We start from the raw sequence: 18,823 nt of genomic DNA, 5'->3' as shown, positions 1-18,823 counted from the left end.
AAAGTCTTCTTAACTCATAATGTTATTGAGGCCCTGGACTTCTACTGTGAAAATGAGTGGAGAGCAATTTTGTTGTAACACCAATACACAGACTCAAAGATGGATGATACAGTATCCCTTCTCTTGAATTCCACTTAATGAAACAACCCGATCAATGAAAGAAAACAAAGGGAAAGATAGAGACTTTTTAGGGAAAGACCTCTACTTATTTTGCAGGCTGGTAGCAGCACTTTATTGTTATTTTGTCTGGCCGGTTTCACGTGTACAGTTTTTTTGCCATTTTCCGTCACAGACATGACACAAAGGAGCCATGATAAGAACAGATTTGAGGCTCACATCAAAGGATGGGGGAGGAAAAGCAAAAAGTCTGAATGAGATTTCCTTGATGGGGTGATTAAAGCATGTGGTTGCAAGGAGGAGACTGTCTAAATCTGTATTAACTTATTTGCTAAGGAAATTGAGGAGAAGGTGGAAGACCCGGTGTTAGTGTCTCAGGTCTTTGAGCCTGGAAGAGAGTCCACTATTTGGACAGGCAGTTCCTTCTCTGACCATAAGGTGGTGCCATCAGTCCAGACAGTCGGGCCCCCAAGGGGGCGTGGCTTGCAGGAGGAGGAGCTCTACACGTGGAAGCCACGTTTCCCACTCTGGCTTTGGAACTCAGACAGCCTGGACCAGCCACCAAGTATTAACATCAACCTACACAACACTGCCTCATCATTCAACAACTTCCCATCCTCCAAGGCACCACCTGCTCACAACCAAGTAAGAACATCCTTCTAGGCACAGCAATCCACATAAAGATTCCAACTAATTACTTAGCATTCCTCTCATCCATCCCTTCCTTCACAGTGCAGCTCTGGGCCGCTGACCTTTTCCTAACTCCAAAAGGGAATCTAGTCTAAGAGCATCCTGGAGTTTCATCCCTAAATGCCACCAGGATGAGATAACAAAATCTTCTCTGGTGAGCACAGATTTGTTCACAAAGGCCCTGCAACAAGGCCCCAAATGCCCTTGACAGCTTTATCTTGCATTTGAATACCAAACTGGGCAACTCCTATTCCTCCTATGTAATGCACCGTCCCTTCTGTTCATTTACCCCTGATGCTCTTCCCTCCTATGATACCCTCTGTTCCTTTTCCACTTGTCAGTATCCTCTCCCCTTTCAAACTTAAACCCAAATTAACCCCCTCACTGTTTGGTTTTAATTGGTGAATTAGAGTGAGAGAGGAAAACTTGGGTTCCACGCATTAACCACAGAAGCCCCCAGATGTCACGAAGGGAGCCTGCCTCATCCTTCCCACTGCCAGTTGGGTCTTAAACTGAGAAGGAGGGCCCATCCAGCCAAGAACCCTTGCTGAATCTCAGGGCAATACCAGCTGGACTGTCCTTACATCTCCAAAGGCTCAATTCCCACCTAGTGAGAGACCAAATCTGCAAGCACAATGCATGGCCCAGTGTCTGTTCCCCATTCATGTTTCCTTTACAGTAATAATAATACTATCATTATTACTCTCTTACCTACTCCCTACTGTCACCAGCCACAGGCTGCCAAACCAGGCCTGAGTTATAAGGCTAGAAGGAGAAAGGGAAGATCACAGCACAGTCACCAGCCTGAGCTCTTCTCCCTACTCTGACCCCAGGCCCGTGGCCTCGACTGGTAATCCCAGTACACTGCCTCCTGCTTCTGCAGAATTTTCTCAGCCCTGATGGGACAGACTGGGATGGGCATTCTTCTCTGGATGTCTGGCTCTGGCTAAGTGGTCTGAATATAAAACTCTTAAGAACTGGTAACTGTACTTGCTATACGGCAAATACAACTACCACTTTTTTTTTTTTTAGTTCTAAAAGGGGCAGGTGGCTCAGGTAGGAGACACGAATGTCCCCTGTGAAACTGGAGCAAATAGCTTCAAGATGAATTTTTCTATGATGCAGGTCCTCTGAGGGCAGTCCCAGGGCCTTGTGGTGGCAAAAGGCTGTGCCCCAGCTCTGGGATGCAGGAGCCCAGAGACCTGCATCTGCCTGGCCCCTACTCCAGGTGGTGGCCCAGCCTTCTAACAAGAAGACTCAGAGTGTCTGCATCCCACAAAGGTGGGCTTGCTCCCACCTGCTAGACCGCTCCTGTTTGTGTTGCTTAAAGAGCCAAGAGACCAGATGCCCTTTTTAATGCCAATATTACTCATATTCTCACCTACAAAAGAGGCTCTCCAAGGAAAGAAAGCCTACCCAGGAAATTCAGAGGCTTATGGACTTCGTGGGAGGCCAGACTGCTGTTGGTTTTTTTGTTATGTTTTGTCTGTTAAGAATCTACAGGAGATGGTGTTTCATAAACTAATAAAGGAAATAAATACCATAACAAAAGCAGAGTGGGAAGTGCGCACCATCTATTATTAATATAATGGACTTGTACCCCACCTCCTTCCCCCCAAAACTCTTGAGGCTGTAAGAGGTCATTGTTATTGGAATCACGGGCATGAGTGATCAGTTTTTTGTCACGACGCAGACTCAGACCTTCAAAGTGACCCTTTCTTGGGGTTCTGAAGTCGGATGGGGATGGTGGACAGCAGCTAGCTCCCAGGCGCTGCAACCCCTGGGAGGGCCTACTCGAAGGTGCCTTTCCCACCCCTCCTATCATTCCTCCCACCTCTGGGCCGCTGGACACTGGACAGCCGCAGCCACTGGTGCCCACCCTGCCCCCATCCCCGTTCCTAACGCCCTCCTGCATCCGGGACCTTGGGAGGGGAGCTTGGGAAGTCGAACGGCTGACAGAGGACGACCTGGCCCCGGCGTCTCCGCACCCCTTCCCCCAACCGTGTCACAAGGCTGCCCCAACGAGGCGCTCCGTGCGCCCCGCCGCGGAGACCCAGAGCCGCGTCGCCGCGGGCAGTGGGTGATGAAACCTCCGGGGCGCATTACCGCAGAGGGCGCGGGCTGGGAGCGGGGCGGGGGCGAGGGGTTGGAGCTGGTACCCAAGCTCACCTGTTCTCCAGCAGGAGGGTGGAGACGGCGGGGGAGGGGCGAAAGCGCGTCACCCGGGGTGAGTGGCGCTGCGCTCGCGTCCCCGCCCTCCCCCTGCCCTACGAGCCCCCAGAGCTGCGCCGTCGGACTGACGGTGCCCGGAGCAGTTCCTGTCCCCGGCCTCGGCGCGGGGGAGACGTGAGCGTGCACACGTACACACACAGCGGGGGAAGAGGCGCTCCCAGCGGCGCCCAACTTTCTCCCTGCTTCCGCAAGCCGGGGGGAGAAAGCAGTCGAGGGCGATCCAGCCCCGGCCGTGCTTGGGGAGGGAGCTCGAACAAGAAAGGAGAAGAGACGGAGAGAATTTCCTCAGGTTCTGTTTTTAGGGTTTAGGGAGTTTTTTTTTTTTTTTTTTTTGACCTTTTCCATCCGATGAATGAAGAGTAAAGGGAACACAGAACGCGGCGGCGAGTAGCGCTTTGGGAAAATGGAAGAGTATGTTTGGAGACGCGTAAAGTTGCCTTTCAAGCTCCAGCCTCTGGGGCACGCGATGCTCCGCCGCGGGCTGACTCAGGGCTGCCCGGGCCTCCCTGCCACCCGCCTGTAAATGATGCAAGTCCAGTCTCTCACCTGGATCCCTGCAGCCCAGCCCAGAATCCGTCTGGATTGAGGGAGGGGCAAGAATCTGACACCTAAGGTGTGGCAAGGCCCACCACGGCGGGGCGAAAAGAAGATGGGGCAGCCGCTCAGGCAGAGTCCTGTATCTAGTGCTTTCTGCTCCTATCTTAAAATAGTTTGGAGGATTTTTTGTTTTTAATGCAAAGCATCACACCGCCAGGAATTCCCATCTGTGCCCAGCTTGCCCCGAGCACCACTGTGTCCAGGAAACTTCTCTAATCTGTCAAGGCCTCGGGGCTGGGAATCTCAACTAAATTACAAAAGGCAGAAAGAGGAAACTTTCCTAGCCAGTTGCGGGTGTGATGCGAGCCAGGAGCCTGAGGGGGTTGGAGGGGAGGGGGAACGCTGTCCCAGCGCAGACCATCCCCTCTCGCCTTTCTTTAGCTGCAACCGGAGCTGGGATTCGCTTTTAGTTAAGTCCGTTCGGCCATTGCCTTGGAGCACCCGCACACGCGCATGTATCTCCGGCCGCGCTCTTACACACTCACACACGCACGCAAACGCGTGGCCGTCGCCAGGTCGGCAACTTTGTCGGGCGCTCCCAGCGGCGCTCGGCTTCCTCCTGTAGTAGTTGGGCGCAGGCCCCGCCTCCCGGCCGTGTTGTCAAACGGGCGGGGGTCTCGGATTGGTCCAGCCGCTGGGACAACACCTGCTCGACTCCTTCATTCAAGTGACACCAGAGCTTCCAGGGATATTTGAGGCACCGTCCCTGCCATTGCCCGGCACTCGCGGCGCTGCTAACGGCCTGGTCACATGCTCTCCAGAGAGCTACGGGAGGGCGCTGGGTAACCTCTATCAGAGCCGCGGCCGCGAGGAGGGAAAAGGCGAGCCGGGAGGAAGAGTGGGAGGAGGAGGGGAAGCGGCGGAGGAGGAGGAAGAGGCGGAGGGGAGCACAAAGAATCCAGGTCTCCGGGCTGGAGGTTTACACCAAGAACCATGTGTGCCGAGCGGCTGGGCCAGTTCGTGACCCTGGCTTTGGTGCTGGTTACCTTCGATCCAGCTCGAGGGACCGACGCCACCAACACGCCCGAAGGTCCCCAAGACAGGGGCTCCCAGCAGAAAGGCCGTCTGTCCTTGCAGAACACAGGTAAGTGCGTGCGCCCCCGAGGCGGGGAGCTGCTGGGAGAAGACATCCCGCACCCACGCAGCGCGCCCCGGGCGCTTCGCCCAGAACTGGGCGCCCAACCTGGACCGCGCAAACTCTTGGGGTGGAGCGGGGCGTGAAGAGGAAAGCGCGCGGCAGAGCGAGGTCCACACCGGGCTCCGCGCGTCCGGAATCCGCACGTGCTGGCCGGGTGATGAGATGGCTGGGGCAGGACTTGTTGCTGTCCTCCCGGGGTCGAGGGTAAAGGAAGCACCGCATCACGCGGCCAGGGTCGGCTCCAGCGTTCCCGGACCGGTTCAAACCTCCCTGCTCCATCCTAACCGGCTTGCAGGAGGCACGGAGCGTCCCCGCTACCGGGCTGCGCTCTGAACCGAAGAACTTCTCTTCCCAGCCGGCGGGCCGCGGCAGGACTGTTTCTCCCCCTCCTCAGAAGATGCCCGACATCCAAGAACTTTGTAGGCGAGACAAATTGCATGGTGAACTTTCCCCCTTGTGGGGCATTCCTTTCGGAAGGGGCAGGGGCGGGTGCACTGAAGCGTCCCTCTGCGGTGCTGCCTCCGTCCCCAGCTCCAGAGCAGGTCAGCAAGAGAAGAAATGGTGACACGGCCCGAACCGTGCGCCGCAGCTGCTCGACCGGCTCTCCGTTTACCCGAGAGCTGCCAAGCACAACCAGGCGTGCAGGGCACGGGGCTGGCCCTTTTCCCAGCTCCAGGGAGAGGAAGAAAATCTGCCTAGCGCTTCTTCGCTCTTCACGGCCCTCCCTTTATTAAGGGGGCCTGCGAACCCGGCAGTGCCGTGCGTGCGTTCACCGCACGAGCAGGAATGCACGAGTGCCCATTAGGGGCGCCGGGAGCGAGTGAACCGCGGCCCTGCGCGCTCCGGGCCGGCGCGCCGGGGCCGCGCATGGGACCGTCCGGGAGTCTCCCACCTCCATAGGCAGATGCCAGCACCTCCGGCTCGCGCCCCGCTCGTCTCACCCACCTTTTCCCCTCCCAGAGCTTTCCCTGAGAATCAAACGTGATTTTCGCTAGTTGGTGACCCTCAACAAATACACGCCCCTCATTCTCTCGGCAGATTTAACCTGAATGCGGATTATCTCCTCCGACCCGCCCTTCTTCCAAAATATACTCTTCTGATGTAATTTTGTGGTTGGTTTAATTGGGTAGGGGGAAGGAAGGGAGAGAGGCTTTGCAGCCTGACAGTTAACTCCCTCTCAGCCTGTCCTTTCAGAGAGGCGAATTGGGGCCACATTCTGCGAAGGAGGGCAGCGGACACCCGGGTCGCGAGAAGTCTAGGGAATTAAGCGACATCTCACCCCAGATCTCTATTAAAAAGGAACCTCGAACTGCAAAGGTTGCGTTTCTGCAGACTAACCCCCATCTGACTCGACTCCTGAGCCTGCATGCAAGCAAACCGCAGTTTCCCTAGCCTGGTATTTTTAATGCGAATGGTTTGGAGGCGCTGCCTTAATAGGAGTTTTGTTTTGATTTTTAGGTGTTGAATCATAAAGCTAAATTGAAACTGCTTTTTGGACGCTCTCATTTGGGGGTCAGGAAGGAAATGGCCGTGATTTAATAGCAGCAGCTTCATCCAAGTACAGAAGAGTATTTCATTGATGAAGGACAGAAGGGAAAGACCAAGCTAATGGGTTGAAATTTTATTTTTGTCAGTGGGTTTAGAAAGCTGAAATATCTTCAGCTGTCAAACCAAGTATTCCCACAAATACTTTAATAAGATGAGAAGGATGAAAAAATGGAGTGTTCTGACCTAACTTCTCTTGTGACTTTTGTAATGTAGGTCTGGCTAATTTTTACAAAAATTTACAAATACTAGTTATCTTTATAAGTAGATTAAGTGATGAAATTTTCTTTCCTTGGTTTTTGGATCCCAAAACAATCATTTCTAACACTTTTTCTTAATTTTCCTTTTAGTCATTACTTTTATTTCAACCACCCTCTCTCTGCATTCCCCAGCATGACAGAGAATTTTGTATATGATTGTGTGTAATTCTCATTTTAGCGGAAATCCAGCACTGTTTGGTCAACGCTGGCGATGTGGGGTGTGGCGTGTTTGAATGTTTCGAGAACAACTCTTGTGAGATTCGGGGCTTACACGGAATTTGCATGACTTTTCTGCACAACGCTGGAAAATTTGATGCCCAGGTAAAAACCATATTGAGCACCAAGAATGTTTTGGGTTAGCAGAGCATGACTGAAACATTCAATGGAAAAAACTGTTAACAGAGTTTCCTAGCTGATCGTCATGATGGCTTTTAGTACTTGCCAGAGACCTTCCAGGTGTGCAGCAGGGTGCCAGTGACTCCCCACTCCACTCCTGGGGTTCAGCTTTCTGGACCTGTCATATCAGCCGAGTCTTCCTCCACTCGGAGGAAGTTTGCATGCACAGAATGGGATGGAGACCAAGCTGAACAATTATTTGAGGATTCTTAGCAGAGAAAACTCATAATAAATAATAAACATCTTGTAAGGGACACACGGTGTCTGGCTACTCAGAACCCAGTCTGTGAGGACCATAACATTAGGCTGGGGATAGGGCAGGAAAGTTCGGGGACTCCAATTAAACATGCCAAAAGCTATTTTCACCTAATAGGTAAGAATAAAAGAGACATGAAATTTGTAGAAATTTGTCATCTCCTAGAGGACATGTGGGCAGGCAGCATGGATAAATCAGGGCCTCCAGAGAGCAGACTTTTCTTCCTCCTAAGTAGCAGATCCTCCTCTCCCAACCTGAAAAGTTGGAACCCTGAATGAGTCCCGCTCTATATAATAAATATAGTCAGGGCCTGACCCACTTCACTTATCCCGGGGTCCCTAGGGTAAAAGCCTAGATGCCGCATGAGTAGGAAAAGAACCCAACAAGTAACCTTATGCCTCCAGTGCACACCATACAAACACATTTCAGGTGGAGTGGACCATTAGGCTCATCTCCTTAGTGTCCTCCCCAGCCTGTATATACACTGTGAAGTACCCTGTTGTCATTTCACTGGAGAGCCATGACTGTTTGGATGAGGCCAACAGCTGAGGTGTGATTTATGAACATCACCAGTTACCATGTACTGACATCCTGTAGACAGCCTGACAAAGCAACGCCTGGGAACCAGAAAGGGATGCGACAGGGCTGGCAGCCTCCCCTACAGAGGATGTGGGGTGCCAGCAAGGGAAACCAGGGAAGGAAAGAGGAGCAAAGTGTTTGAACTCCTTGAGATGCCCTAATAAAGCATCCCTTCTGGATTAACGGGAATTAGGAAACGTATAGGAAATCCGGAGGAAAGATGTGTATTTCAGGGCAATCCCACAGGATGTCAGGGAAGAATACTAAGAACAGATTGCTGCAGCCCTTGCATAAATTCATCTTCCTTTTTTTCCTCAACCAACAGGAGTACGTTCTCAAGTTAGAAGCATCCCTTTCAAGTCAGGTCTCAGCCCATAACTACTTAGTCAACCGGCACACCCTACCCTCCATCCTATTCAGCTCCCACTGGTGCGTCAGAGGAAAGGGAATCACCATGAGGTGGCTTTTCAGTGATCAGACTATCTGTAGACCTTTCAGCTGCTTCTACAGGAGAGGACAAATAAACGCACTGGCCGGCGTCCCACTTCCAACCTAAACCCATTTACTTTCTCAACTCCGTTACTTCCAGGCCTGTCTAAAACACAGGGGTGACCTCTCCAATGACAGCTCGCTTCCGTAGAAGAGGGGGTGTGAAGATCTCTGGGTGGGTATCCCACGGTGCCTCTGTGCCCCGCGAGGTTGATAAGGAAGCTAACGGCCCAGGCTCGCCCCCACACCAACAGCTGTCTCCTCTCTAGGATGAGAACAATCTCATGGGGTTGCCAGGAAAGAGAACTGCAGGCCAGATGTATGCCTGGCTGCCTTCGCCACTCGGAGGCCTGGGGCGAGGGGGAGGGGCCGTCAGCCGGGCAGTTCAGGCTCCAGATGCTGGCAGGCAGTGTGCCAGGCGGGCCTTTTAGAGGCAATAACCCTAACAGTTTAAAGGAGTCGAATTGCTTTCAGAAAGGAAAAGAATGCTCCTCCATAAAGGCTAGGAGGAGGAGAGAAAGAGTACGGGTTGGGGTCGGCGGGAGGCACTGAGGCAGGAAAGGCAGGCCCAGCTAGCACCCGACCTTCACATCACTAGAAGGAGCAGGAAAGAGGAGAGATTGCACACGCAGGCACCTGGGAAAAGCTCTCGCCGCGCACCTCCCAGGAGCTCTGGGCTTATGCCTGCCCAAATTTCCCTCGGGGTTTTGCCACCATACAGTCAACACTGGGCTTCCTTGAGGACAGAGGGCCACGGGAGCCGCAGGATGAGGGAGGCTAGTAGAGGAGTTTGGGAGGAAGGAAGCAACCGTGTCCGTCTCCCAGGTAACATCCTTTGGGGCTGAAGGCAGAGGTCTCACATCACTCTGGACAGACCTCCCGATGTAGCCTCAGCCTGTCACCTGCAAGATGTCCATCTGGATGAGGCCTTAAGGTTCGGTCGTCAGAAAAATCCCATGTAAGCCCAACAAGGGTCAGACTGTCAAAGCGTGTAATAAGGACTGGTCTCTTCCACCCCCTCTCCCTTCCCTGTCCCCTCCACTCTCAGGGCAAGTCGTTCATCAAAGATGCCTTGAAGTGTAAGGCCCACGCTCTGCGGCACAGATTCAGCTGTATAAGCCGGAAGTGTCCGGCCATCAAGGAAATGGTGTTCCAGTTACAGCGGGAATGCTACCTGAAGCATGATCTGTGCTCTGCCGCACAGGAGAACATCCGGGTGATGGTGGAGATGATTCACTTCAAGGACTTGCTGCTGCATGAGTGAGTGCTGCCCTGTGGGGGTGGGGCGGGGGTGGGGTGGGGTGATGCAACGTGGATGGAGGGAGAATTCTGCTGTGGTCCAGAGACAGTCTTCTTCAGTCTGATGGGTTGACTTGTAGAGGCTGAACTCTCCTGTTAAATGGGAGGTTGTGGTTTACCAAGGAAAGCTGCACTGACTCCCCTGAGCGTCCCTTTCTGGCTGGCCTTCAGGAAAAGCAAAAGAAATTTCCACCATCAGTTTCAAAATTCAAAGCAATAGCAACAGGAAATCTTTTTCACTGAGCGTGAAATGTGTGGAATTCAGGAACACCTTTTGTCTTTCCTTCAGCCAGAATCCCAACAGTTCTGAGTGTTCCGAGTTGCCATGTAGGTACCCCAGCAGATGACCAAGGGTTGGTAATATATACTGAGTACGTACTGAGTGCCAGGCATTGTGCTAAGGCTTCATATGAATTTTTCACTTGATCTTCATGACAGCACCATGAGCTAGGTACCATTCTCATCTCCATCTTACAGATGAGAAAACTGAGATTCAGTGTGGTAAAGGTCACACAGACAATGATGGAGGAGCCTGGCAGTCCAGCTCCAGGACTTATACTCTTAAATATCAATAGCTTTTTCCCTTGCCTCCATAAGCTCTGCTTTCCCTTAGAAGGTCCAATTCACCTTCTCCAACATTCATGCCCTCCCAGAGAAAATGCAAAACAAATGGTAAAATCCTTAATCAGCTAAACACCTTTATGCCAAAATGAGGGGATAGGAACATACTCTTTGGAAGACTTGCAATTCAATCATAAACCCAGGATATCTTCCTTTAAAAGCATACAATGGCTCCTTTCTTGGGGACTCAGGGCAGAAAGTAAGGTACTAACTAAGCAGCCCAGTACAAGTCACTGCACTGTTAGTCTTTGCCCAGTGACTCACTGCGCCAAATCAGTACAATTTTATCAATCCTTTCTCCTTAGTTCATGCCATAGCCTCCCTCAACTACGTCACTAAACAGGCCACTCCCCATCCCACCCACACCACCTAGACCACAGAGAATAGCAGCCATCACCTGTCACTTTCCACTTGGTTATAAGGCTCTAGGTACCTTGCAACACCCCTGGTGCAGTGTTAGAATTATTGGATACACCATGAATCTCTATAGGCAGCTCTTGCCAGGAGCAAAGTGATGTTGCCTTTGCCTTGAGTTACACTGTGTTCTCAGTCGCTCAGTCACGTCTGACTCTTTGTGGGCTGATGGATTGTAGCCCACCAGGCTCCTCTGTCATGGATTTTCCAGGCAAGAATATTGGAGCAGGTTGCCATTTCCTACTCCAGGGGATTTTCCTGACCTAGGGATCAAACCCACATCTCTTACATCTCCTTCACTGGCAGTCGAATTCTTTACCACCAGCACCACCTAGAAAGCCTGAGTTATACTAATGCCCAATAAAATATTTTCTATTCTTCCAAATCTCTGTAAAGAATCAAACCAAGAATAGCATCAACAACAATAGCAATAACAATAACTGTCATTTTCTGAGTGGGCCAGGCCCTTGGCCAGGGACTTGGCCTGGATTATCTCATTTACCTTTCCCAACAGTGCTACAAGCCAGAGAATACTAACCCCACACAAGACAGAAAGAACGTGAAGCTAAGAAGTTAAAGATCTTGCTCTGAGATTCAATTCCTAATTTCCAACTTGGGAATTGGTGCTTCTGAAGCCAGTTGTCAGGAATGGACCTCAAACCTCCTTGTCCTGGCCTCCATTCTCCCCACTAGACCAACTAAAGGCTCATTGGTCCCCAGGTGCAGCAAGATTTTTTCCCTTTTTTCAAAAACAGCCCGTTACACAAGCAGAATACTGAGATTCCCTTCCTTCAGGTGCCCCTGCAAGAGGCAGACACTCCACTGCTGAGAAACTCCTGAAGTTCATTTGTTCTCAACTCACTCTCCTCCATCAGAGATAGTTTGTTGGCTTCAAAAATGGGTGACAGGGCACTAGTTTTTAATTCTGTAACACATTCCTGGAGCCAAGAAGACTTTTGTTTCTTTGGAGAAAAGTCTTTGGGAAAACTGAAGGTTTTGAGGGGTTTTGCCACCCCACCGCACCTTTGCATTTAAGAAGACAGAAAGCACTATGGCTTTCTGATGTCTCCTCCATGGAAACATCATCCATGGGACCCTTACTTCCAAAAGGCTCCATGCATCATTTAGAGCCCATATAGCCCCTACCCCAGCCTGCTCTGGAAATGCAGGTGGTCTACCCCAAAAGCAAACCTGGGCCTTTTCCTTGAATACTCAGTGTGGCTATATGCAGTTCCTCTTACTAAGCCAGCAATTCTAGCTCCCCACAAAATCCCACTGCCTTCCCTTCTGAAGCTGCAATGGCACTCTGTCAACTAGTATTTAAAGCTGAACTGAATTTTTTTTTTTTTAGTTTTTCTTAACTATCTTGACTGATTTGGGCACCAAAGATCCCATCAGTCCCCGAATATCAAGAAGGCCATTTAAGAATGTGTGACCTTGGCCACAGACAAGAAAATGAAAACTGAATTTGCTCTTCCCTCTAGAGAGAAGGAAATCATAGGCATCCTAGAATCCACATCACCCCCATCCCTCAACCTGACCCTCACCTAACCCCTAAAACACTCACATTCAGTTAAAGTGACTTCCTGTTCCCCTCACCGCTGCCCTGCTCCCCTCACCGCTGCCCTGCTCCCCTCACCACTGCCCTGCTCCCCTCACTGCTTCCCGCCCCACTTTCTCCATATCACCCGCTTGGCCATCAGACACCCTGTCACTGGGTGCTGGCAGCCTCCAGGCACATCCCCCTCCAAGTATTTTTAAAAACCCTTTAGCCTTGCTGACGCCCGGTGGAGAGAGCTGGGCTTTGTCATTAGACACGGGCTGAGCTAGCAGCCTGAGAAGGCACCATGCCAGCTTGAAACACAGCTTAGATGAACACACCCCTCCCCGTGGTTCACAGCTTTCTCCTCGGCAGAGACTGCCAAGGGCAGAAAAGAGCGTGGGGTAGTCCAGCCTTCTGGGATCCGCCTTGGGATTCAGCAAGTTCATCTGTCAGGCAGGATGCCCTGCTGAAGGAGGCCAATAGGCAGTCCATGGATTCCCAAGAGGGCCCTTCCTCTCCTTACTCTGGGGAAAGAAACTTCCCCAGAAGCATCCCCAAAAGACAGATGCTTAGTCTCTGTGATCTGCTTATCTAGCCACAGGAGGTGGCAGGCAGGATCAGGTGCTACAATCCCAATGATGCTCTAGCAGACACTCAGTGAACTTGACCTCCCTGAGGCTGTCAGTGCTAGTTTTCAAAAGATGGAAAGAAACGGACATGCAGGGAGCACGTCCCTCATGTGCCCATGCCCTCCTCTCTCGGCTGAAGTCAACTTGGGTCATCACTGTCCTTGTCACGGTGAGGGGCCTGCCTTCAAGACTTTCCGCACCCTGCCCATCAGCTGTGCCCAGACTCTCCGACTCCAAAGGCATCAAGTAAGCCTTAAAAGGCAGCTTGATCTCTGTCAGCCGGAACATTCCTCCTCTCCGCTCTCAGCCCAGCCCCAGGCCTTCTCGGCCCAGAAGCTTCCAAAAGCCACTTTCTCCCCCACCATGTCTCTGTTTTTCTATCTATGACATGAGGACAGTTCACTCAATTACAACTTGAGGACTAATTCATAAAAATGGCAGCAAACTGCTTCACAAGTCTTCAAATAGTCTGCCCTTCCTGCTAGGCAACAACAGCCAACATGCAGAGAAAAGATTCAAATGGTCTGTAGGGCAGCGTCCCAGTGGTACAGGCTCACCGAGGAAAAAAAGGCTTGTTCCTATAAATGAGCTCACGTGCCAGAGTGGTTTCCTGCCCAAGGGGATGGCCCAGTGCATGGACAGAAAGACCCAGAAATTCTGCCAGTGAGGGCTGCTTAAGAAAGCTTATTAGCCACCTGGAACATGCCATATCCCTCTCCACACCTTGGGGATTTTAAGAGTCTAGTGAGATGTAAGAAAGACTTGGTGAGTTGGCCAGGAGATCCCATTGCTGGGGGCACCTTTTGCCAGATGGGCCCCAAAATAGGCATACTGCTCCGGCTTTCTGCACACACTTCCACCCCCAAGAGGAAGGTACGTAGTCATTCCTCCTTCAGCACTTTTCCTAAAGACGGCCTGAGCAACTGGTCCTCCCCCTGGGAACCAAGCATGCTTATTTCACAGACAGCTGGCTCTTGTCCCAAGCACAGAGGCCCCTCTCTGCCAGGCCAGCTCTCACCTCCCTTTGTGGGGAAGCCCAGAACGAAAGAATAAAGCTGTTCAGACAGCCACTCCCCCGCCTCAGCCTCTGCCACCAAGGAAGGGATATCTTGGTTGGAATCTACACCCCAGCCCCACCCTTCACCTGTTCCAGACGCCTCCAGATACAAAGGAGAATGCGTCCAGAAACTTCCCCAAACACCCTTCATTATCATGAGCCCAAACCAGGGGCAAATACACACATGGGGAAAGTGGTTTTGGGGGAGCCTAACTTAAGACTAGGCTTATCGAGGAGAAGGACACCCAGTGCAAAGCCAGCCAATCTCGCTTCCCTGCCATAAAGACTCCTCAGTTTAGTATTTAAGGCCCGTCACCATTTGCCTAAGTAGTACTCCACTGGCTCCAAGACCCATTTCCCCTCCTGCTAAAATCCTCCTAGTTAGCACACCCTAAACATGCCTGGGGACTTCCCTGGTGCTCACACAATTAAAGAATTCTGCAATGTCGGAGACCTGGGTTTGATCCCTGGGTTGGGAAGATCCCCTGGAGGAGGGCATGGCAACCCACTCCAGTATTCTTGCCTGGAGAATCCCCATGGACAGAGGAGCCTGGCAGGCTACAGTCCATGGGAATCACAAAGAGTCAGAGACAACTGAGCAACTACTCAGAGCACAGCACAAACGGGCCTGGAGCTCCCCTGCCCTCCTCGTTCCCACAGCTGTGTGCCTCACTCCCCAGGGCTTCTTTCTAGGCTTCTAGCACAGACACCTGTGTATTGTCAGGGGCCCTTTTTCTTGTGGCGGGCTCCCTCCCCCAGGCTCCAGTTCCCTCCAGTGCCTGGCAGGGAGCCCAGTACTCCACAGAATCCAGGTAAAGGCTTGCAGTAATTCCAGGAACATCTTTTGCCAAACCAAACCCAAGTCAAGCATTGGCCAGGTCTCTCCCCTCCTGTGGGTCCTGCCCTCCTTAGCCCACAGGAGGCGTTCTCCAGCCCCGGTCTCTGTCTCAATCCCCAGACCCTACGTGGACCTAGTGAACCTGCTGCTGACCTGTGGGGAGGAGGTGAAGGAGGCCATCACCCACAGCGTCCAGGCTCAGTGTGAGCAGAGCTGGGGAAGCCTGTGCTCCATCCTGAGTTTCTGCACCTCGGCCATCCAGAGACCCCCCACGGCGCCACCCGAGCACCAGCTCCAGGGCGACAGGGCCAAGCTCTCCAGGGGCCACCCCGCGGAAATGGGTCACCACCTTGCGGAGCCCAGCAGTCGGGAGACCGGCCGAGGTGCCAAGGGTGAGCGAGGTAGCAAGAGCCACCCCAACGCCCACGCCCGGGGCAGAGCGGCCGGCCCTGGTGCCCAGGGAACTTCTGGAAGCAGCGAGTGGGAGGATGAACAGTCTGAGTATTCCGATATCCGGAGGTGAAATGAAAGGCCCGGCCGGGAAATCTTTTCCTCCACGCCGTCCATTTTCTTCTCTCTGGACATTCCAAAACATTTGCCATTAAAGAGGGGGGCGATCACTCGCAGGATGTGATGGGGATTGCGGACTTGATTGGAGCTGTGTTAGCGGCATGAACAGGTGAGGCGGAGGCTCCCTCGGCAGCGAGGGCTCGGTTGTGCCTGGTGTGTCCCGCACCCACACATCCCAACGGGAGGTCGTCCTCCTCGCAACTTTGCCTTCTTTCCATCCGCGGAGACCCTGGGCTATGGCTTGCGGCTCCCTTTGCCTTGGGAGGTGACGAGAGGGGAGGGGTGACCCGCGGGGGCCAGACTGTGCGCTTGGTGCTGGGCCCCGCCCCCAGCTTCTGTGCAGACAGTCCTAGCGGAGCGCAGCTGGATTCCGGCGCAGGAGTGGGTGTGCAATCTCCCTGGGAATCGGGAGAAGGGTGGAGCGGGGGCAGGGCCGGGTGGGTGCTTGGTGCCAAACAGAAATCCAGTTTCTTGCATGGGACCTTGAGGTTGGAATAACTTGGGACGGGGCGGGGATGTGTGGGGGCGGCGAGGATTCTAAGTGTAATTTCTGAGCCATTGTTCTGTCTAGGGGACCCTGCTGCAGGGAGTGGCCCCTGTGTGTCTGTATTTTAACCACTGCTTCGAGTCTCGATTTCACTTTTTTATTTATCCAGTTACATCTCCGTATCTGTCTAAATAAATAGCTTTCAAACAAGCAACTGGGTCATTAAAACCAGCTCAAAGGAAAGCAAAAAGCAACCCATCTTTGGGGGCTGAATTTTTTTTTTAAGTGCTATTTTTAAAGTAATCAAAAAGTGATGTAGCTTTATGTCTGACTGCCTGACATGGGCTCATTGCCACTAGCACAAAGCCCACCCTGGAAAAAATGCACACAGGGGTGCATTTGACAGAATTCCCTTTGCCTTTTGGTACCTCGCCTTGATCCTCAGCCAAGACGGACCCTGGTTCCATTGGGCCGAGTTGGAAAGCTGGCCTGTCCATGCTAGAGGCTGGAAAAGGGGAACACAGAAGGACTACTTGGTAATTTTCACCAGGGAATGCCGACCTTTTATGTAAACGGAGGAGACTGCTGCACATCACTGGGGGACAAGATTTCCCAGATCCAGAATGAAAATTTAGCAACGAGAAAAGGAGTCAGAGTGGACAAAGAAAAGCAGGGAGGAGAGACAGAACTGAGAATACAGGGAAAGGATTAGAACAGAAAGCACCGGCAATGGATGTCTTGCGGTTACTGAAGAGGTCTCAGAGGTAGGCCTTTTCTCTCTTCTGACAGAGCTTGTCCTTTCTTGCAGCCGGTACTCAAATAGGAGCCCAGTATTGCAAGGAATGGATGGATGTTCTGGGCCAGGTCCTTCTAGAACAGGGGTCAACAAACCTTGTCTGTAAAGGTCCAGATAGTGAATACACTGTTTTCAGTTTGGCAGGTTATATGGGTTTTGTTGCAGCTACTCAACTCAGCCTTTGTTGCCTGAAAGCAGAAACATACATAGACAACACATAACAAATAGGCTTGGCTCCACTCCATTAAGATTTTATTTAACAAGCGCCCAGCTGGATTTGGCTCTTGGGCCTGAGTTTGCTGACTGCTGTTCTAGTGACTGGGCAAAAAAGTATGCATCCTCCATTTATATCAACTCATAGCTCTCCCTCAAAGCAACCTGAGGCCAGAGATAAAGAGGCTATATTTATCTGCTAAAAAATGATTTGTTCCCAGAATGCCCTACCCAAAGCCCAGCTAGTGTTTAGATAACCTAAATCCAGCCTCACTGCTGCCAGGACAGGGTGCCAGAGCGCCGTTTTCCCAATCTCTCACGATGCATGTTGGAAAGAAACCATCTGTTGGGGGGAGGGGTACAAAAGGCTGGGAGAAGCACCTAGAAAGAGCGGGAGTTGCAGAAAAGAGATGTGCTTGATCCAGCTCTGCCCTCCGAGAGAGGAGGACCGGTGTGTCAGGCTCTGCCATGGCAACTGACCGTAAGCCATGGCGTCTGAAGCCACACAGCACGTGGACTGTTTTCTTTACATCACTCAAAAGCTGAAGCAATAACATTCTCTCGCGTTGCTGGGTCAGCTGCTCATTTGTTCGCCCGCTTCTGGGCTGGGTGGGTGAAAGGCATCACTTTTACATTTTCCTCAGTGTAAATGTTTTACATGTTCGCTACTGACGCCCCATGTGTTGCTTCTGTTGTAAATATTTGTCATTTGTATTTATTATCTCGGTGTTTTCCCCCGAGGCATAAAATTGCTTCCTATGTTGCTCTGAATCCCCTCATTGATCACTGTTGTGTATTTTTTCATGCCGCTGCTTTGTTTCTTCTCAAAAGTCAGGTAGAAATCCTTGCATTCTGGTTCCTAAAGTTTTGAAGCCTACAGTAGTATTTATTGCTGAGATTCTTTATCTCAAAACTGGGGAAAATCCAAATTCCTGTAAGCATGGACAGAGGCATTTGTACAGTCTAAAATGTAAGCAAAGTCGTCCTTAAAATTAGACCCTCCACTTGGGGCTTCGTACTTCATACAAATTTACTCCTGAGCCTTCCTTTGAGGAAGGATGTGGATTTCCAAATAAAGATATGATGTTTATTTTGAGCCTTGCATCTTAACAAGATGATCCGAACACCTCTCCTTTGTATCAATAAATAGCCCTGTTATTCTGAAATGAGAGGCCTTAGTAGAGTGAAATGCTGACACTCAAAACTAAATAAATAGAAAATGCTAGCCCAGAGCTGTAGCTGTACTTTCACACACAGACACACACACAGAAATTTCAGCTCGAACCTAGGAAAAGGCTTCGTTTAGAATAACATGGACAAACAACGCTTCCAGGGCCCGTTTTCCTAACGAAGAGCAGCCCTCGTGTGATCTCAGCATCGGCACCGTGATAAGTTATAAGATCTGTTTCTGTTAGGGATTTAGGCAGCAGGATCTGTACTTTGTCACATTGCATTATCTTTCTCCAAGCCTTAATAAAGGTTTTAAATAACTGACTTCCTCTTGAGTAGCATTTTTTGTCTGAGAGAGCTTTGGGTGGGCCAAGGGGATGGCTGTGAGCAAGTGGACTTTGAGTCCATTAAATACTGGATGTTCAGATATCTACAAGATAGAAACAGGCTCATAGATGTAGAGAACAGAGGTGTGGCTGCCAAAAGGGGAGGGGGCTGGGAGGGTTGGGGGTTTGGGACTAGAGGCAAACTGTTACATATAGGATGGATAAACAAGGCCCCAGGACTTCCCTGGTGGCCTTGTGGTTAAGATTCTGGGCTTTCACTGTGGTGGCCCAGGTTCCATTCCTGGTTGGAGAAGATCTCACAAGCCACATGGTGTAACCAAAAGAAAAAACAACAAGGACCTACTGTATAGCACAGGGAACTATTTTCAATATCCTATGATAAGCCGTGATGGAAAATAATGTGAAAAAGAATATATATGGTGTGTGTGTATATACATATATAATTGAGTCACTTTGCTATACAGCAAAAGATAATACAACATTGTAAATCAATCATATGTCAGTTTAAAAAATGTAATGGTGAATGTTCAGTTTACAGGG

The 18,823-nt window shown here is 51.2% G+C and overlaps 1 protein-coding gene across 1 annotated transcript; it reads left to right on the top strand.

Moving 5' to 3' along the window:
* The first annotated feature begins 4,569 nt into the window (after positions 1–4,569).
* STC2 (stanniocalcin 2) lies at positions 4,570–15,223 on the top strand. Its single transcript, NM_001192745.3, has 4 exons — positions 4,570–4,720; positions 6,758–6,900; positions 9,348–9,559; positions 14,821–15,223. The coding sequence occupies exons 1-4, from the start codon at positions 4,570–4,572 to the stop codon at positions 15,221–15,223; spliced, it is 909 nt and encodes a 302-aa protein (NP_001179674.2).
* The last annotated feature ends 3,600 nt before the right edge of the window (positions 15,224–18,823 follow it).

The sequence above is a fragment of the Bos taurus genome, chromosome 20 (genome assembly GCF_002263795.3).
Source record: "Bos taurus isolate L1 Dominette 01449 registration number 42190680 breed Hereford chromosome 20, ARS-UCD2.0, whole genome shotgun sequence".
Lineage (NCBI taxonomy): Eukaryota > Metazoa > Chordata > Mammalia > Artiodactyla > Bovidae > Bos > Bos taurus.
The sequence above is the reverse complement of the archived record's forward strand: the minus strand, read 5'-3'. Positions and strand labels throughout refer to the sequence as shown.

Excerpts from the sequence above, each read along its gene's own strand:
- STC2 (NM_001192745.3), top strand. The coding sequence starts at position 4,570 with ATGTGTGCCGAGCGGCTGGGCCAGTTCGTGACCCTGGCTTTGGTGCTG. Across the intron at positions 4,721-6,757 it reads TCTGTCCTTGCAGAACACAG|CGGAAATCCAGCACTGTTTG; the intron begins GTAAGTGCGTGC and ends TTCTCATTTTAG. Across the intron at positions 6,901-9,347 it reads CTGGAAAATTTGATGCCCAG|GGCAAGTCGTTCATCAAAGA; the intron begins GTAAAAACCATA and ends CTCCACTCTCAG.